Genomic DNA, 21,631 nt, shown 5'->3' with positions numbered 1-21,631 from the left:
TGGATGCCTGGAATGCGCTCCCAAGAGAGGTTTTGGAGAGGAAAACAGTGACTGAGTTCAAAGAAACGCAAGATGAACATAGAGGATCTAGAATCAGAAAATAATATTAAATATTGAACTAAGGTTAGTAATGTGCAGACTTGCACGGTCTGTGTCTGTATATGGCCGTTTGGGGGAGGATGGGCTGGAGAGGGCTTCAATGGCTGGGAGGGTTTAGATGGGATGGAGTAGGTTTTAACAGTGATTTCGGCAGTTGGAACCCAAACACAGTACCGGGTAGAGCTTTGGATTCTTGCCCAGAAATAGCTAAAAAGAAAAAATTTAAATTAAATCAGGTTGGGCATACTGGATGGACCATTCGGGTCTATATCTGCCATCATCTACTATGTTTACTATGAACCTAGACTGACCACATTTTGAGTCTAATTTTAGACAATTCACTACAATGTGTGGTAAGTCTGAGAGATAATCGTGACAGGGAGGGATTTTAAAAAACAGATTTCAACAGCATTCCCCCCTCCCCATGGCAATCAAAAACTCTAATCATACCCCTTACCGTATTTTTCAGTCTATAAAACGCACCTGACTATAAGACACACCTAAGTGTAGAGGAGAAAAAACCAAGAAAAAAAATTTGGTTCAGAATTTTTTTTTCTTGGTTTTTCCTCCTCTACACGTAGGTACGTCTGGTGCTGCTGGTACTGGGAAGCCCAAAGCCCACAGCAGCCTGCAGCCCCCTAGTACCTATTTTTAACTGGCAGTGGGTCCAGCGCAGTCTCCTGCTGGACGGCTGCCTTTCTCGTTGCAGAGTAGCGCAAAATGTAGCAGCACAACCTTTGCACTTCCTGCCTGGTCCCGCGCCGCTCCATAATTGCCTGCAGTCAGTCACGGAGCATTATGTGCCACTCTGCAATGAGAAAGGCAGCCGTCCAGTAGGAGACCGCGCGAAACCACTGTCAGTTAAAAAAAGGTACCAGGGGAGGAGGTGTATTCACTCCATAAGACGCACCCATGGAAAAAATGCATCTTATGGAGCGAAAAATATAGTACTCAATAATTTGGAAGATTCCTTAGAGGCTGAAATGCATTTCCTGTTAAAAAAAAAACAAACATTATACTGGGGTATTCATTCTTTAAATAAAGTTATTATTTACTTTATGGGTTTATTTAAGCTTTTCGCATTCAGGGATAAGAATTTCCAAGACAACCTCATACCAGGATTTCAATAAGGTGATACCTTCAAAATTTACAATGTCTACTCAAGGGTAAAGATTGCAGGTAGGAGAATAAATTGTACTTCACCATGATAAATTAAAGATATCCCACAGATATGCATACAGATAAACAGAACTACTTCACCCAATACAATATATCTGTGGAACAGTGGGCACTGCAGCAACACATATTGGGAACAGTGAGGCAACCCCTCCCCCATGGAAGAAATTCCCCCTCCCAAAGTTATATCAAACAGTTTGAAGTTGGAGACAAATAGAAAAAGTGGAGATTGCTCATACCTATAACCACCACGGTACAGTTAAAATAGGCTGGCCTGAAGGGGGGAGGGGGTTATATCTTCAAGAACAATGGAATTTTGGGACAAACAATGCCTCCCCCCCATATATTTTGTTGCTCTGAAGATTTGCTGTAAAGAAGCTCATGTCAAAAGACATTTTGTCTTTTTCTCCTTTCAAAATTAACATAATTAACTTACTAATAACATCAAATCATGGTTGAACAATTTTGAAGAGCAAAGCACAAAGATGTTTGGATTAAATCATTTTTTCAGCTACTGTATACGTTAGAATATGTCAAAGATTAAAAAGTAATTTTTTATTTTTTTTAGAAAAAAAAATAAAAAGTAATTTCAAGTAATTTCTCAACTAAATATACTGACCTTGGTTGACAACGTTCACATAGGTATATGTCAGGAATATGTTGTCTGTCAATCCCCATACAGTCAATATGCTGCCACACACTTAAATAAAAGATATAATGCATAATTTAGGGAAATATATTTAAAACCAAAAAAAGTTTATAGCAAAATTCAAATTCAAACTAGAGCTTTAACTTATGCTTCAGAAACATAAATATCTTTATCTATGTATATATATACAGCCAATTAAAGAGTTGGGAAAGCTGGATGGATAGAAATTAAATATATAGTCTTCCACTACAGGTAATTGAGGCCAGCAGCGTGCCAGATTTTAAGAAAAAATGGGATAGGCACACACAAGAAAAAGGTAACTGGGCTCTCAAAAGCACATTACAAAGGCTAGTAGCAAGTTCTGCATACGGTCGTCCAAAGAACCTGGATTTGATTTACAGATCAGGATTCTGTTCTTCAGGCTAGTCAAGAACAAGTAGTAATCTCAGTTTGTCACTTAAAATCCCAATGACTAGACACAGGATCCAAATTAGCTAGGTACAGAAGGAGTTGAAGATCATTTTAAATATTTTTAAACTATGAGAGCCTTTTTATTTTTGTGTGATTGATTTTATAAATGCATTCCTGATTTGTTGCCATTGTGTAGATTTGTTGCCATTGTGTAGTAGAATGTACCAAGAGGGCGGGGGAAGTTTGGAGAGGGCTACAAGCAAACATTTATAAAATAATCACCAGAGGAAAAAAAGTGACATTATTTGTATCTGTTAATTTCCTTTCCTCAAGTCCTCCTAGACATGGTTTGATGCCTCTATTAACCGTTATGGTTAATCAAAATTTGACAACAGGAAGAATGCTGCCGATCTGAAAACATGCAGTCATGAGACCGGTATTGTAAAAGCAATATGCTGACTCTTTAAGGCTGGAGTATTATAGGCCTATTTCTAATCTCTGCCTTTGAGCATGAAATTGGCGGACTGGGTAGTGGTAGTAGAGTTTGCTACTACTAAGGTGTTATATCCTATACAAACTGCATAATGGCAGGGATACAGAAGTGAAGAGAATTGGCCCATTATCGGGGGGGACCGGTGTACTGATGAAGATGCCGGAAGGGATGAAAATCAAGACGCCCCGAACTCCTAGCAGGGCGAGGCTTGTTGCCTGGCAGAACAACCAGACCCTGGCCAAACAAGAGTAGTCCTTTAAAGGGCAACCTACACAAACCAAGGCATGAATCCATGTCATCATGTACTGAGGAGGCCATGTGAAGTTTGGAGCGAAATGAAACTCCTAAGCGCAAAAAATACACTTTTAAAAAGTTTGAACCGCTATGGGTGCCGATTTTGCCCTAAAATAGCCCAGGAAAAACAAAAGAATCCCTGGAAAACGGTGATTTTGCGATTTTAGAGGTGGGGGGTTAGAGCATGCAGGGAAACCACCCAGAAATCTCTTTTTAGGACCCCTCAAAAATCGCTAAACCAGGCAGGCAAGTAGCTGCTCACTGTGCTGTAAAGGAGAAATGGCAGGCACTACTGAAACAGCATGCAGGGAGATCTCAAGCCTCAGTAAAATGGAAAACTAGATTTCAAATCTTCTGACTGCCTCACCTGCCAAGTCACCAAGATCAGTGACTTCCAACACCTCCAGTTAACACAGGGAAGGTCCCGATTCCGGGCATACTTCCACTGAACCGCGCAGCCTGCGCTCCACCCACTAGCGGACGAACCCGGGATGAACTAGCTCCCAATCCCAGAGCCCTGATTTGACGTGCAGGCTGTCCGGTGGACTTCCTGCAGTGGCAGGTAACCCCCACAGAGGCAGACTTTACTCCAAAGTCTGCGATCTCCTGCCACAAGGATGTCCCCACAGGGGATTTCCACAGCACAAGGACAAACCCGTAAAAAAAGATTAAAATAATTCACTAAATTTAAGAAATGAAATGAAACACGAGCAGAAGAGACAAGCTCCTACAGCTTGGCTTGTAGGAATATAAGACGGATGTCCAGGGAGCATGCCCAGCAGGAGATAGAAACATAGAAACTGACGGCAGAAAAGGGCCACGGCCCATCTAGTCTGCTCACACTAATGACCCACCCCCTAACTTCCTCCGTGAAGAGATCCCACGTGCCTATCCCATTTTTTTCTTAAAATCTGGTACACTGCTGGCCTCAATTACCTGTAGTGGAAGACTATTCCAGCGATAAACCACCCTTTCGGTGAAGAAATATTTTCTGGTGTCGCCATGAAATTTCCCAAAACTTCAAACTAGAGGTCTGCATGGGAATGGGGATCGCAGGAGTCCCGTGGGAATCCCCCCTAACCCACGGGACTCCCATGGGGACCCCCCTCTGGCTCACTGGACTCCCATGGGGACCCCCCTCTTGCCAACGGGACTCCCACGGAGATGGAAGGCTTTGGAAGCAGAGTTCATCCATATAATATAATGGACACATTAGCCTTAGTAAAAGAGGGGTTTTATAAGTTAATTACCTGAACAGAAAACAAAAAAAGGGTTCCACCAAAGAGATTCCACAAGGAAAACAGCAGCGCAAACACAAAAGAAACTGTGGAATTCATGATCCTGTCAGAAGTAATTGCTGCTTTTTATGGGGACGGGCGGGGATGGAGGTAATTCCTTGCGGGGATGGGTGGGGACGGAGAGGATCCTGACGGGGACGGGCGGGGACGGAGAGGATCCTGGCGGGGACGGGCGGGATTTCTGTCCCCGTGCAACTCTCTACTTCAAACAAGTGAAGTTCCAAGGTACATAACACCCAGTAATCCCCAGCATAAAGGGGGATTGTACAAGAAGAGTAGCCTTATTATCCCCATCTTTTATAAAACCATAGCACGGTCTATAGTGCTGGCTGTGGTGCTAACAGCTCTGACGCTCATAGATTTCCTATGGGCGCTGGAGATGTTATCACCGCTAAAAACTGTGCTACAGTTTTGTAAAAGGGGGGGCATATTTGGGTATAACACTTATGATGTCATGAAAAGCACTTAAACTGGGTGGCATATCTCTCAAGTAAACTATTAAATACACAAAATTATACTTAAAATAACAATGTAAAAACACTTTACCTGCATTTATCACAACAAATCATGTATCCATCATCATGGGTAAAACCACAGATACATCTGGTAACATCTGTGCCATAGCTTCCATCCTCAGATGTGCTGATTGTAGTAGCACTGGAGGTCTCATCAAAATTGGGAGTAGTAAATATGCTTACTTCATTCTTACTGATAAGGACAGATTGAGGAGGAGATGAAGGGGGTGTTGGAGGAGGACGAGCACCATAGTTGTGGTCCTAAACGGTTTAAAAAAAAAATCCCAAAAGATTAGGTTCTTACCTTTGCTAATCTTCTTTTTTGTAAATCCATACTTTATTCCGGGACCAGTGGGTTATTTCTCTCTACCCGCCAGGACTTTCTAGGAAGCCTCAGAATTTCAGAGACTTAAACCCCTCCCCCTCATACCTCATCACTGTGCAAGTATCCCAGCTCCTCGGTCAGAATAAAAGCAGCCAGGAACATCTGTAGAGGACAAGAGAACGCCCCTACAAGTAAATCAATTCTGCTCACATCAACAAATACAAAACAGTAACAATGAAAATAATAATTAATAATAATTTATTCTTATTCTTATATACCGCCAGACCACGAATGGTTCTAGGCGATTCACAGCAGATAAGGCTGAACATCCAGTGAATATACAGTTCAAAAAGATACATCAATTTCTAGAATGTATACAATACATGTTGTATTTAAAAAGCATTAAGAAGCTTGGGTTACAAATTTGTCAAATAGTTGTGTCTTTAATAGTTTTCTAAAAAAAATAATAGGATGAGACTTCTGGCATAATTTTGCCAAACCAGGTATTCATTTTGGCTACCTGAAAAGAAAGTTCTCTTGAGAAATCTCTTCAAACGACACGATTTGACAGTAGGATATGTGAATAACTGGACTCTATGTGTGGGCTTATTGGAGTGATTTTTAAAAAAATGGGAAACAAGGTAACCTGAATATGGATTTGAAGCAAATACATGCGAATTTGAATAAAACTCTAGCCTCAATCGGTAGCCAGTGTAATTTTTGGTAATAAGGAGTAACATGCTCCCATTTTTTCAGACCGAAAATCAATCGTACAGCAGTGTTTTGAACCACTCTTAGTTTTTTGAAGATTTTCTTAAAGGCGCACAGGTAGATTATATTACAATAAACAAGGATACTCAGTATCAATGACTGAATTAACAAATGAAAAGAAGCTGTATCAAAATATTTCTTAATGGTTCGGAGTTTCCAAAGAACTGAGAAACATTTCCTGAGTAACAAATCTGTGTGTTGTTCTAAGGTATGGTGTCGATTTAAAATCACTCCCAATATTTTTATTAACTGTTCTATAGGATAGTCAAAACCATTCAGATGTACCATTGATTCTTTAATCATGTCACTAGGACTTGCAAGAAAAAATTTAGTTTTTTCAGGGTTCAGTTTCAATTTGAAATCAATCATCCAGAATTCAATCTGTTTCAGAATAGTTGCTATAAAATTTGTTATCTCAACTGTCAGACACGTTAGGGGACGACTATAGTGATGTCGTCTGCATAAATATAAAACCTAAGATTTAAACTTTGCAAGAGGTTTCCCAATAAGAACATAAGAATTGCCACTGCTGGGTCAGACCAGTGGTCCATCGTGCCCAGCAGTCCGCTTACACGGCAGCCCTCTGGTCAAAGACCAGCACCCTAACTGAGACTAGCCCTACCTGCGTACATTCTGGTTCAGCAGGAACTTGTCTAACTTTGTCTTGAATCCCTGGAGGGTGTTTTCCCCTATGACAGACTACGGAAGAGCGTTCCAGTTTTCTACCAGGTAAATATTAAACAGGGTCGGAGATAAAAATGAGCCTTGAGAACCCTGCATATGTTTACCTAACGATAAAAGAGTTTATCATCCTTGAACACTTGGTATGATCTACAGCCAAGGAATCCTCGGAACCAGTTCAGGACATTTCCCAAAATACCAACAGATTCTAAGCATTCAGTTAAAATAGTATGGTCACCCAGATCAAAAACACTACTTAAATCAAGTTGCAAAATTAAAGCGCTTGTACCCTGACTAAATAATGTGTGGAGCTAATCTAACAGGGAAGCCATGACTGTTTCGGAACTGAAACCCGACCCAAAACTTGACTGGTTATCATGTAATAAATTAAACTTATCTAATTAGGTAGTCAGTTCCAAGTTAACCAGACCCTCCAGCAAACAAAGGAATGCTAGCAATAGGCTTATAATTAGAAGCCAAGGTAATAGATTCTTTGGAATTTTTGAAACCTGCTCCAGAGGCTCATATGGCGGATGAGCCAGAGAGTGAAGAACCAGATTAAGATTCCAAGTTGGACAGGGAAAGTGCAACAGAGGCCGAAGCTGCAGAGCACCCCACAGAAAACGAGCTACATCAGGATGAGCCACCAATGAGCACCTAAGAGAAGGAGGGCCCATACACGAAAGATCAGCAATCTGTACACGGAGTAAAATTATCACTAGGCCCTTTTTCAGGGCATCCTGCAGAAACTTCAGGACCTGAGGAATTGGAAGGGAGAGACAGGTCCACCTTATTCAGGGCGCACCAGGCCTGGAAACACCTCCAAGCTTTCACATAGGCCACCACTGTGGACTTCCTTTTGTTGTGAAGCAATGTGGCAATCACAACAGCCCCAGCTAGTTAAGGCCGTACGCTCTAGAGCCATGCTGTAAGTCCAAAGCAGTCCAGATCCTACATCACAATTGGACTCTGTGTGAGAAGGCAAGAATGACAAGGTACCTGGAGCCCACAATCCAGCTGGAGCTGAACTAAGTCAGCATACCACGGCTGTCTTGGCCAATCAGGTGCAACTAGAATCACTGGACCTTCATGGGATGCTATCTGTCGCAACAGATGACCCATCATCGGCCATGGAGGAAAGACATAGAGAAGACCTTCCTGCGACCAGGGCTGAAGCAAAGCGACCAAGGCTTCGCTGCCAGCCTCATGATGACGACTGAAGTATTTATTGACTTTCTTGTTGGCTGCATTCGTCATGAGGTCGAACATGGGACACCCCCACTGATCTACTATGTTTTCGAACGCTGCTTGGAACAGGGACCATTCTCAGGGTCCAGCGACTGATGACTGAGAAAGTCTGCTAGAATGTTATCCACTCCTGCCATGTGGGCTGCTGACAGCACCACAAGATGTCTCTTTGCCCACCAGAAAAGAAGCTGAACCTCCACACTCAGAGAGGGGCTTCCTCGTGCCTCCCTGCCAGTTGACGTAAACCACTGCCATGGCATTGTAAAAGAAGACATGTACAGCTTGATGTCTGAGACAACTCTCGAAGCAGAGAAGAGCCAGCCGGATCCCTCAAAGCTCCAGGTGATTTATCGACCACTTATGCTCCGAGGGAACCCACTGGCCCTCAACAGGGGCGGTCATATGCCCTGCTCCCCAGCCTTTTAAACTCGCATCCTTAGAAAGACTCACCCAATCTGAAATCCAGAATGGAAGGCCCCTAGAAAACGAGAGGCTGCAACCATCAAGCAAGACTGTTCAGTGCCACAGTCGTCCAAAGTAGGGGTGCATGTAACAGGTCCTGCTCTGAATTTCAGGTTGAGAAGAGAGCATCCTGAAGCAGACGTAGAAGGATCTGGCCCATGGGACCATATCGATCGTTTCCACCATGGTCCCCAGAACCTGAAGGTATTACCATGCCGTTGGAACTGGATTGGCCAGAAGGTTCCCGACAACCTGTCAAAGCTTCTCCTGACGGAAGACAGGCAGGAACACTTTGTTCTGTCCTGTGTGAAGCCGAACTCCCAGGTATTCCAGATCCTATGTCAGTTTGAGGTGACGTTTCCTGAAGTTGATCACCTAGCCCAGGTGCTGCAGCAATTGTATCACCTGTTGAACTGCCCAACGACACTCAGACAGCGAAGGTGCTCTGATCAACCAGTCGCTCAGAGATACGGGTGAACCAGAACACTCAGGATGCGAAGATGGGCCACCGCTACCACCATCACTTTGGTGAAAGTCTTGGGTGCTGTTGCCAATCCAAAAGGCATTGCCGCAAACTGGAAATGTTGCCCCAAGACATGAAACTGCAGATATTTTCAGTGGTCCGGGAAGATGGGAATGTGGAGATACACCTCAGTCAGATCTAGGGAGGCTAGAAACTCTCCTGGTGCCACTGATGTTGTCACTGAGTATACCATCTCCAAGAGGAAACAAGGCACTTTCAGCGCCACATTGACCATTTTGAGGTCCAAAATCGATCGGTCTCCAATCGTCAGATCTTTTCTTTGGAATGATGATGTATATTGAGTATCTCCCAGAGACACAGTCTTGCTCTGGAACGGGTTCTATGGCTGCTATATCCAAAAGCCTGCGGACTATAACCTGCACCTGAAGCATCTTCTCAGGGCGACACGCAGGAGAATCCAGAAAATGCCCGGTCAGAGGACAGAGAAACTCTAGCTTGTAGACATCCTTAAGAACCTCTAGGAACCAGTGGTCAGAGGTAATTGCCTGCCTTTCTCCCAGAAGGGCTGACAACCACACCCCTATCCCGACCTGGCATCAGAACTGCTTCTTTGCTGGAGCCGCCAGCCGACTTCCCATGGACTGCTGACGTTAGGACCCGCCCAACTGCAGTCTGGCAGATGAAGAGGGCCACTGTACTATGGATGGACCCAAGTACGGACAAGAGTGCCTAAAGGGATGAAAATTAGAATGCCCTAAATCCCTGAAAGGGCAGGATCTATTCAAAGGCCACGACTTAGGCCTGTGATTCTGTACACTGGCCATAAGGTCAACCTTCTCAAGGTCACCTTAGAAAAGGAAATCGCCAGATCACTGTCAGATCCAAAGCATCCTGCGAGCTGAAACAGAATAGGCAGTAAGCTCTACAAAAACTTTCAAGATGTTGTACAAGGCATCAGCCATATAATCCACACTAGAGATGAGAAAATCCAAGTTGCGAAGCACTGCAGAGTCAGGATCATGGTACAGCTTGGAATGGCAAGCTCACGCCAAGAAAGAGGAGGCCAATGCCACCTAGACACCGGTAGCCACAGAATTAAACAGACGCTTAAGGACAAAATCCACCATTCTGTCCTGAACATCTTTCAGGACCACTCCCCCCATCACTGGGGAAGAACGTGCACTCGGTGACCTGTACCACCAAGGAATCCACCTTTGGGGAAGCAAAGCTCTTGTTAAAGACATCCACCATAGGAAAAAGCCGTGATATCCCGTTGAGGATTAGGTCTAGAGTGGCCTCCCCTCGCGTTGGTAGTCACGGAACCAACGCGAGGGGAGGCCACTCTAGATCTAATCCTCAACGGGCTAGAGGGACCCGCAAAGGAAGTGGTGGTACTAGCACCATTAGGGAACAGCGATCACAACATGATCCAGTACAAATTAAACATGGGAACACCAAAGGTGAAAAGAACCACAACGACAGCACTTAACTTCAGAAAAGGAAACTACAAGGACATGAGGAAAATGGTAGGGAAAAAGCTCAGAAACAGCTCAGGGAAGGTGAAGACCGTAAAGGAAGCCTGGACACTGCTTAAAGGCACAGTGCTCGAGGCACAAGACCTGTACGTCCCAAGGTTTAGGAAAGGGTGCAAAAAAAATCGAACTAGAAACCCAGCATGGATAACAACTGCAGTTAAAAAGGCGATAAGCGACAAGAAATCATCCTTCAAGAAATGGAAAAAGGAACCAACAAAGGAAAACCAGGAAGAACACAAAAGACACCAGAAAAAATGCCATCAAGAGGTCAAGAAAGCAAAGAGAGAATATGAGGAAAGACTGGCAGGAGAAGCAAGAAACTTCAAACGCTTCTTCAGGTATGTGAAAGGGAAACAATCAGCCAGAGAGGAAGTGGGACCACTGGATGATGGAGACAGGAAAGGAGCGATAAAGGAAGAAAAAGAGATAGCTGACAGGTTAAACAATTTCTTCTCGTCAGTCTTCACCAGAGAGGACACATCCAATATCCCAGAACCCGAGGTGTTTATAAACGGAGAACACGACGAAAGACTGATTCAACTAGAGGTAAGTAAAGAGGATGTCCTCAGACAGATAGACAGACTAAAGAGCGACAAATCACCAGGCCCGGACGGCATCCACCCAAGGGTACTAAAAGAACTGAGAAACGAAATAGCAGAGACACTTCAACAAATATGTAACCTCTCCCTAAAAACTGGGGAGATCCCAGAAGACTGGAAAATAGCAAATGTCACGCCCATCTTCAAGAAGGGATCAAGGGGTGACCCGGGAAACTACAGGCCTGTGAGCTTGACCTCGGTTCCGGGAAAGATGATGGAAGCAATGGTAAAGGATGCAATCTGCGAACACATAGAAAACAATGGACAACTGAAGGCGAGCCAGCATGGCTTCTGCAAGGGAAGGTCGTGCCTCACGAACTTGCTGCACTTCTTTGAGGGAATAAACAGCCAGATGGATAAGGGGGAATCCATAGACATCATTTACCTTGACTTCCAAAAAGCCTTCGACAAGGTACCTCACGAACGGCTACATAAAAAGCTGTGGAATCACGGGGTGCAAGGGGATATCTACCGATGGATCAAACACTGGTTGGCAGGCAGGAAACAGAGGGTTGGAATAAAAGGCCAATACTCAGACTGGCAATGGGTCACGAGCGGAGTTCCGCAGGGGTCGGTGCTGGGACCTCTACTGTTCAATATATTTATAAACGATCTGGAGACGGGGACAAAATGTGAGGTTATCAAATTTGCTGATGACACCAAACTCTGCAGCAGGGTTAGAAACACGGAAGACTGTGAAGACCTGCAAAGGGACCTAACGAGACTGGAAGACTGGGCAAACAAGTGGCAAATGAGTTTTAACGTACAGAAATGCAAGGTCATGCATATAGGGAAAAAGAACCCGATGTTCAGCTACAAAATGGGGGGAACACTACTAGGGGTGAGTAACCTTGAAAGGGACCTGGGGGGTGATGGTAGACACATCACTGAAACCATCGGCGCAGTGTGCGACAGCCTCAAAGAAAGCAAACAGAATGCTGGGCATCATCAAAAAGGGTATCACAACCAGGACAAAAGAAGTCATCATGCCGCTATATCGCGCAATGGTGCGCCCGCACCTGGAGTACTGTGTGCAGTACTGGGCGCCGTACCACAAGAAGGACATGGCGGTACTCGAGGGAGTGCAGAGGAGGGCGACTAAACTGATAAAAGGTATGGAAAATTTTTCATACGCTGACAGGTTAAAAATGCTGGGTCTGTTCTCCCTGGAGAAGAGGAGACTTAGAGGGGACATGATAGAAACCTTCAAAATCCTAAAGGGCATAGAGAAAGTAAATAAGGACAGATTCTTCAAACTGTGGGGAGCCACAAACACTAGGGGTCACTCTAAGAAATTGAAAGGGGACAGGTTTAGAACAAATGCTAGGAAGTTCTTTTTTACCCAGAGGGTGGTGGACACATGGAACGCACTTCCAGAGGATGTGATAGGCCAGAACTCTGTACAAGGGTTCAAGGAGGGTTTGGATAGGTTCCTGGAGGATAAGGGGTACAGATAGAACTTGAGGTAGGTTGTAGAGGAGTTCAGAAACCACTTCACAGGTCGTGGACCTGATGGGCCGCCGCGGGTGCGGATCGCTGGGCGAGATGGACCTCTGGTCTGACCCAGTGGAGGCAACTTCTTATGTTCTTATATGGCGTGAGCACATTTCAAGGGACCCTCAGGACTCCCCCAGATATCCATAAGAATCTGAACAAAATCAGGATGATCAGGAAAAGAAGCGGATTGTGGCTTTTGATCACTCATGAGGGAACATTCTGCAGTGACAAGCTACTCAGACTGCAGCTTCAATTCCTGAAGAGATTCCAAGATTAAATCAACAAGGTGCACATGCTTGAAAAATCGGCACACTGTGGGATCATCCCCCAAATCTGGGGCTCAGCACAGCTCTGGATCCTGGAGATCCGCCATGTTCACCACATCTGTCACTGCCACAGTACCTCCCAGCGAAAGCTGAGGTATAGAAAGAGTGACCAGTGCAACCGTGGGCACAGACGGTTTACTTGCCGACATCCCTGAAGGCTTTGGTCCTGAAAGGCATGCGTCCCTGTAACGAGAGGGAAACAAGCAGAGATGTTTTAACAAAGAATGCCTCATAAAGCATATTCACAAATTCCGGGGAAAACCCATCCTCTGCGGTGGAAGCTGACCTCTGTGCATCAATTTTAGACTGTTTGGAGGATTTGCGAGGTTTTTCACCAGAACATGCTTGTGTTTCACTGAAACATCCCCAGGGTCGTCCGATACCATTTTCGTGAAGGTCAGGGCAGAAGGTGCTAGAAGACCCTCCTTGGAGGTTGACGGCATCAAATCCAGGCAAGCCTCGCACCCCTCAAGGGTCACAGTACACGTGGAACTCGGCTGCGCATCCAATAGCCATCCACCGCAAATAAAACATAACATAAGAACATAAGCAGTGCCTCCGCTAGGTCAGACCAGAGGTCCATCGTGCCCAGCAGTCCGCACACGCAGTGGCCCAACAGGTCCAAGACCTGTGCAGTAATCCTCTATCTATATCCCTCTATCCCCTTTTCCAGCAGGAAATTGTCCAATCCTTTCTTGAACCCCAGTACTGTACTCTGCCCTATTACGTCCTCTGGAAGCGCATTCCAGGTGTCCACCACACGTTGGGTAAAGAAGAACTTCCTAGCATTCGTTTTGAATCTGTCCCCTTTCAACTTTTCCGAGTGCCCTCTTGTTCTTTTATTATTCGAAAGTTTGAAGAATCTGTCCCTCTCTACTCTCTCTATGCCCTTCATGATCTTGTAAGTCTCTATCATATCCCCTCTAAGTCTCCTCTTCTCCAGGGAAAAGAGTCCCAGTTTTTCAAATCTCTCAGCGTATGAAAGGTTTTCTATCCCTTTTATCAGACGTGTCGCTCTTCTCTGAACCCTCTCGAGTAACGCCATATCTTTCTTAAGGTACGGCGACCAATATTGGACGCAGTACTCCAGATGCGGATGCACCATCGCCCGATACAACGGCAGGATAACTTCTTTCGTTCTGGTTGTAATACCCTTCTTGATTATGCCTAGCATTCTATTTGCCTTCTTAGTGGCCGCTGCGCACTGTGCCGTTGGCTTCATTGTCATGTCCACCATTACCCCCAAGTCCCTTTCTTGGGTGCTCTCCTTCAATAATATCCCTCCCATCATATAGCTGCATGAATCCATCGTATCCTGATCTGGAAAGGCCATCTATGAAGTTTTCTTGCAAAAAAGAAGCTTGGAAGTATGAAAAATATACTGAAATTCAAATTGGGAAAAATCCAATATGGCTACTGTGGGTGCCAATTTTGAAGAAAAATAGCCCAGGAAAACTACAGGAACCCTTAGAAAATGGCAATTTGGGGATTTTAAAAGTAGGGAGGGGTAGGGCATGCAGGGAAAACACCCAAAAATTGCAGACTGTCAGCCACTGTGACATGTGCTGAATGAGAGAAACTGCAGACAGAGTCGAGAACAGTTCACAGGGAGATCCTTTAGCTCAGGGAACTGGAAAACTGGATTTCAAGTCTTCTGACTGCCCAATGGCCTGACCACCATGGCCAGAGACCTCTGCCACCCTCAGACATGCCACACAGACGCCTGGCGGAGGAACACCGTCTGGCTCCGATCCCAGTCGCGCCTCCATGGAACCACTCAGCCTGCGCTTTACCCACTAGTGGACGAACCTGGGGTGAGCAAGCTCCCAAGGAAAAACGATCCCTGAGCCCCGGTTTGATGTGCAGGCTGTCTAGGGAGGCTTACTGAGAAGCAGGGAACCCCCAGAAGCAGACTTTTTTCCAAAAGTCTGTGATCTCCCGCAGTCAAGGATGTCCCCACAGGGATCTCCACAGCATGAGGATGAAAACCGCAAGCGCAAAACACTATAACTGCGCGAAAGAAGACACGAGCAGAAAAGATAGACTCCTACAGCCTGGCTTGTAGAAAGGAAGACTGAGGAGCTGGGATACTTGCACAGTGATTGGGGGTGGGGTTTAAGTTTCTGCAATTCTGAGGCTTCCTACAAAGTCCTGGCGGGTAGAGGGAAATAATCCACTGGTCCTGGAATAAAGTGGGATTGTATAAGAAACTTAAATTACAGAATTACAAAGACTGCTATGTCAGTTTGCCCAGTAAGAGGGTACTCTAAACACACAATTTCAAGAATAATTTGTCCTATTCAGGAAAAAGAATTGCAAAGACTCTATGTTTTCCAAAGTAAATAAACTTTCGGACTGTCGTTTTGCTTTTGGTAATGCCTAAACATGCAGCACACTCTGGAGAAAGAGAGACAAAAATCAGAGAGATACAGCAATCATTCAAATATTCTAAACATTAAATACACAGCAAACCTTTTTTGGTGGAAAGATACCTTGCCAGAAGACAGTAACATCCTCAGTAATGCATATACTCAGTCCAAACGATGGTCATGCAATGGAAAAAAAAATATATATACACACACAGACATAGTTTTCAAGTTATGATGCGGAGGAACTAAAAAAAAAAAAAAAAAATCCTGGTAAACCTGGTAGATGTACTGAGCCAAATCAGAAGAGTTACAAATTACCTGGGCTAGATGATATACAGCCCAGGATACTAGAATAACTCAAACATGAAATTGCTGATCTGCTGTTAGTGAACTGTAACCTGTTGCCAGTAGTAGTATGAATAGTGCCCAATGTATCACAGATTTTCCAGGGATGATCTGGGAAATTAAAGACTTATAAATCTAACTTCAGTGCTGGGCAAAATAGTGAAAACCATTATAATGAATAAAATTACAAACACCTAGACAAATGTGGTTTATTGGGACAGAGTCAGCATGGGTTCAGTCAGGGAAATCTTGCCTCAGCAATCTGCTTCATTTCTTTGAAGGTATGAATAAGTATGTGGATAAAGATGAGTTGGTTGATGTAGTGTATCTAGATTATCAGAAAGCTTTTGAAAAAAGTTCCTCATCAGAGAATCCCGAGAAATTTAAAATGTCATGGGATAGAAGGCAATGTTCAATTGTAGATTAGAAATTGATTATTGGACAGAAAACATAAGGTAGGATTAAATCAGTGGTCTCAAACTCAAACCCTTTGCGGGGCCACATTTTGGATTTGTAGGTACTTGGAGGGCCGCAGAAAAAAATAGTTAATGTCTTATTAAAGAAATGTCAATTTTGCATGAGGTAAAACTCTTTATAGTTTATAAAACTTTCCTTTAACAGTTAAAAGGAAAGATATATAAACTATATAGAGTTTTACCTCTTGCAAAATTGTCATTTCTTTAATAAGACATTAACTATTTTTTCTGCGGCCCTCCAAGTACACTATTTTTTTCTGCAGCACTCACATTTAAAGTTCAATATCTTTTCCTTCTCAAAACTGGCACATTTCAATCACTAAATTAAAAATAAAATCATTTTCCTACCTTTGTTTGGTAATTTCATCAGTCTCTGGTTGCACTTTATTCTTCTGACTGTGCATCTAATACTTCTTCCCTTCTTTCAGCCTCCTGTATGCTTCCTCTCCTCCAGACCTCATTCCCTCCCCCAACTTTTTCTTTCTTTCTCTGTCTGTCTTTCTCTGATTCCGTGCCCCATTTTTTGCTTTGTTTCTGGTTCCCTGTCAACCCTCCTTCTTTCTTCCTTCCTCCGTGCCCCATTTTTTGCTTTTTTTTCTGGCTCCCTGTCCCCACCCCACCTTCTTTCTTTCTTTCTTCCTTCCTTCCTGCCCTCCCCCATGCCACCGCCGCCGCAGAATAGGCTGCTGCTGCCGCTATCAGGAACATGCCAGCTCCCTGCTTCTCTTCTGCACGGGGCCAACCAACTCTCGCTGCCCGATGTCAATTCTAACATCGGAAAGGACGTTCCGGGCAGCCAGGCAGCGATTGGCTAGCCAGAACGTCCTCTCGACGTCAGAATTGATGTCGAGCCGCCAGAGTTGGTCAGCCCTGCAGGGAAGAGAACAGTGGACCGCCCCCCCCCCCCTTGGTAAGCCACTGGAGCAGCAACGTGTCTGGCGGCTCGTTTGTTCAAAGCCGTGGGTGGTGGCTCCTTGCGAGATCCGCGCCTGCGTCTTTAGCCTCTCTGATGTTGTGACATCAGAGAGGCTTCCGATGCAGGAGTGGATAGCGCAAGGAGCCGCCAACCCGCGGCTTTGAGCGAACGAGCCGGCTGCTGCTCCAAAAGGAAGAAAATGATGGCCTCCAGACCACGGGCCGCAAATAAAACCTGGAGAGCCACATGCGGCCTGTGGGCCGCGTGTTTGAGACCGCTGGGTTAAATAGTCCCATTTTTCTCAATGGAGGGAAAGTTAATAGTAGAATGCCACAAAGTTCTTTACTGGGACTGGTGCTATTTAACATATTTATAAATGATCTGGAAATTAGAATAACGACTCGGGTAATTAAATTTGCAGATGACAAAACTAATCTGATATAATCTAATCTTTCATTTTATATAATAATAATAGTTTTATTTATATCCCGTCATACCTTTTCAGTTCAAGATGGTATACAGTAAAGTAGAAATACAGTGTGAATACCGCAGGTGAAGAGAACAGGAAGATTACAGCATTGGTTTAATGGGAGAGGGTGAGAAGTCGGTGGGTTGCGCAGGTAGGAGGAGATGCTTGTTGGGATTTAAGGTAGGATGGATGGTGTTTTGAAGGATCAGATAAACTTGTCGAATAAGTGGGTTTTCAGAGATTTTCTGAAGGATTGGTATGATGGAGAATTCAGGAGAAGGGCGCTTAGGGTGTTGTTCCAGATGCCTGCCTGAAAGGATAGTGTCCTATCAAGTAATTTTTTGAATCAACAACCCTTAGGAGTGGGGAATGAGAATATAAGTGTTTTGAGGGAGGGGCAGGGATTGTCCTGTAGAACAAAGTGTTTCATGAGGTAGGTGGGCGAGGTGCCGAATAGTGTCTAGTAGCGGAGGCTGCCGAATTTGAAGATAATTCTGGCTTTGATTGGTAGCCAGTGCAGTTTTTGAAGTATGGGGAGATGTGGTCGGATTTTTTCAGGCTGAAGATCAGTCTTACTGCCGTGTTTTGGATCGCTCTTAGTCTCTTAATGTTTTTTTTTTGTGGGACCTAGGTAGATTATGTTGCAGTAGTCCAGTGAGCTTAGAATTAAGAGATTGAACTAGCAGCCTAAACGCAGCAAAGTCAAAATAAGGTTTTAGAGTGCATAATTTCCATAGTAGACAAAAGCATTTATTGATTAAGATGTTAGTATGGGCATCAAGGTTGAGTTGTTGGTTGATGGCAACACCTAGGATTTTAGGGTAGGGTCGATGGCAACACCTAGGATTGTAGGGTTGATTGGGAAGTTACTTCCATTTAGATTGATTGAAGAGTCGATGGTTTTGTTTGACGGGGTTGCCATGAAGTTTTTTGTCCATTGGTGATACCTGGTTGATGACTGAAGAGATGAAGGTTCTGGTTTCGGTCGATAGGGTGGAGATGGGGATGATGACTGTGCTGTCGTCTGCATATATGTAAGTTTTGATGTTCAGCTTTGATAGTGTTTGGCCTAGAGAGGACATATATATATAGGTTAGAAAGGGTGGAACCTTGTCGGATGCCACAGGGGTTGACCCATGATTGTGAATAGGATTGGTCACTGATGACTTGGTAGAATCGATTTTTCAGGAAGCCCTCGAACCAGTTTAGAACTTTGCCCATGATTCCGATACCATCCAGACAGTTAAGTAGAATTTCGTGGTCCACCAAGTCAAAGGCACTGCTCAGGTCAAATTGGAGTATTAGTGTTTGGTTCCCTGCACTAAGTATGCGAGAGATGTGATCCATGATGGAGGCAAGTGCGGTTTCAGTGCTATGGTGTTTGTGGAATCCCGATTGGTATTTGTGTAATGTAGAAAATTTGTCCAGATAATTTATTGGGGCAGTGTTGATCAGTCCTTCCATCAGTTTGGTGAAGAAGGGGATGTCGGCTACTGGTCTGTAGTTGGAGGTTGAAGATACAGGATCCTTGTGCAAAAAAATGGGCTTGATATGGTTTATATTAAGACTTCACACAGTATATTAATTTAAAAATTTGTATGAATTAAACTATAAAAAAAACTAATCCGAAAGAGCAGAAAACAAGAGGGTCTTTAATCTTTTCAAAAGATTTGATATGTAGTGCATGACCACAGACTGATGGGTAATTCATTCCATTCACAGAGTACTAAATAGAAAAGAGAAAGAATGGAAGACTTGATTCTCTAACTGAACACCTATAAATGATGGAAAAGTTTCCACGTTTCCAAGTTTATTCAATATTTGATTAATCGCTTATTCAACATTCTAAGCGATGTACATAGTATAATAATAACAAAAGTTAATAGGGGGAGACTGACAATTTCATATAAAAAACGAAAACAAAATACTTGAGACGAACATGGAATGTAAAGGGGAAGGAGAAGGGAAAGAAATACAATTTTAAAAAGGATAAAGAAAACATTTATGGTAAACGACATTAGGAAAGGAAGACAAATGGAGGCTAAAAAAAGACAGCTTATAAGCAGTAGAAAATCTAGGGTCACTTTGTCATGGCAGACTTAAAGGCAATTGTACAACCGAATCACCTAATTGTCCATAAAATATTTTAAAAACTAGACATGCACATTTGAACTTGACTCTTGATTGAATAGGAAGCCAATGTAGTGATCTCAAGTGAGGTGTGGCACATTGAAATTTATTTTTGTTAAAAATCAGCCAAGCTGCAATATTCTGTATCAGTTATAGACATTTTAAATTACCTTAACTAATACCACAATAAACTGAATTACAATAGTCCCGTTGAACTAATACAGTCGACTGAACAATCGTGGCAAAATGATGTTGATAAAATAGGACTCATACTGACTTCAGGTGACATAAGCTTAGAAAACATTTTCTAACAAGATTATTTATCTGTTGACAAAACATAATGTAGCATCTAATGTAATACCCAGTATTCAAGGTTGTTAAAACTCAAACAAACTGAAAAACTGCAGGAAAACCTTAGGAAATTGAAAGTCTGGGCATCCAAATGTCAGATGAAATTGAATAAGTACAAATAAAAAATGATGCACAAGAATAATCCAAATCATAGTTACCCAATACTAGGTTCTATCTTAAGAGTCAGCAACCAAGAAAAAGGTCTGGGTGTCATTGTAGATACTACACTGAAATCTGCCCAGTGCATGGCGGGAGCCAAACAAGCAAACAGGATGGTACAAAGACCAAGAATGTAATGCCTCTGTATCGTTCCATGGTGCAACCTTATTTTGAGTACTACATTAAGTTCTGGTCACCTTATCTCAAAAAAGATAGCGGAATTAGTTAGAAAAGGTTAAAAAAAGAAAAACCAAAATGATATAACAGCGATGAACTCCTCTCGTATGATGAAATGCTAAAGAGGTTAGGGCTCCTCAGCTTGGAAAAGAGACAGCTGATGGAAGAATGGGTTTATACCTTTGATAATCTTCTTCTTTCTTTTAGTCCCTATAGAATTCCATACACTAGGTGTTCAATCCCAACCCACAATCCCGGAGTTGCAGAAATCTAAACTCTTTTCTGAACACATGTTCCACGACAAGAGGGTATGGTGGAAAATCCCCAGCAACACAAACAAAGTCTGAACTGGTCTGCTCTGCAAAACATGAAATAAGCAATAAACAGGCACAAAGGCAATCTAGCAAAACATTGAAGAATGTAAAACTAACTTGCTGTGTGCAATGAGCATCCACATGAGACAGCCTTCAGGAGAGCATACTCACAGAACTGGGACAAAAGAGGGAAGACTCAGGTGAGAACACACACACATACACACACAAACAAAAGGCAGAAGCAGAAGGCGGAAAAAGGCAGGCTCAAGAGAGAGCACACACACATACACAGGCAAAAGGAACTGGCAGGCACGGAGGGCTAGGAAGAGGCAGACAAAGCACACACATAAGTGAAAGGAAGCAGAAGACGAAGAAGGTATGAAGGAGCCAGGAACAGGAGTGAGCGCACAAGCAAAAGGTACAGGGACTTCTCGAAGGCGGACAAGAATGGAAGCTGAAGGAACCCAGAGGATGAGCTTCCCAGTGTACTGCACGGACTGCCACATGTACGACTACCTCCTCTCGGGGAGGCAGCTGTATGTGTGCGGATGATGTCAGGAACTGAAAAGCTTGAAGAGCGAAGTCAGTCTGAAGCACAGAATCTGGGAACTGGAGGGACTCTACATCCCAGAAGACCCGTTCCAGACAGCCGAAGACCCTATCAGAGAGAGGCACATCGAGGAACATGTTAGGGAGCTCGAGAAGTTCATTGAGGATGCCTACAGGAGAGTGGAAGGACAAGAACAGCGCAGGAACAAGGAAGATGCACTAAACGAAGAACAAGAACCATCTGACACCAAGGCAGAAGGAACCCATGGAGTAAACTCACAGGAAGAAGAGGCAAGATCCTACCTGCGCCTAGAGGGAGAAGAAACGAAGCACACCATGGACACGGACTTGCGACCGCAGCGGAAGCTGAAAAGAGGGAAATCTGCAATCCTGGTAGGAGACTCAATCCTAAGGCAGGTGGACAGTCACATAGCAGGAGGAAGAGAGGATCGGCTGGTGACCTGTCTCCCAGGAGTAAGAACTAAGAACATCACCTACAGAATTGAAAGGATC

General features: G+C 43.9%; 1 protein-coding gene across 8 annotated transcripts in view; it reads right to left on the bottom strand.

Annotated features, from left to right (window-relative positions):
* KMT2E (lysine methyltransferase 2E (inactive)) overlaps positions 1–21,631 on the bottom strand; it is a 451,336-nt gene that overhangs the window by 353,368 nt on the left and 76,337 nt on the right. For 6 of the 8 annotated variants that reach the window (XR_004540680.1, XM_033959237.1, XM_033959230.1 and 3 more), the window contains 3 exons: positions 5,366–5,422; positions 4,967–5,196; positions 1,895–1,975 (listed from right to left, as the gene is read on the bottom strand). Coding sequence is in view for 7 of the 8 variants with exons in the window: in XM_033959237.1 (XP_033815128.1) it covers positions 1,895–1,975; positions 4,967–5,196; positions 5,366–5,422 (368 nt within the window). In the remaining variant the exon portion in view is untranslated. The remainder of the gene's footprint in view (positions 1–1,894; positions 1,976–4,966; positions 5,197–5,365; positions 5,423–21,631) is intronic. The other 2 variants (XM_033959232.1, XM_033959235.1) reach the window with 1 other exon arrangement.

Source organism: Geotrypetes seraphini, chromosome 9 (assembly GCF_902459505.1).
Source record: "Geotrypetes seraphini chromosome 9, aGeoSer1.1, whole genome shotgun sequence".
In the NCBI taxonomy this organism is placed as follows: domain Eukaryota; kingdom Metazoa; phylum Chordata; class Amphibia; order Gymnophiona; family Dermophiidae; genus Geotrypetes; species Geotrypetes seraphini.
Note: the sequence above shows the minus strand (reverse complement) of the source record. Positions and strands in the feature narration are given on the sequence as shown.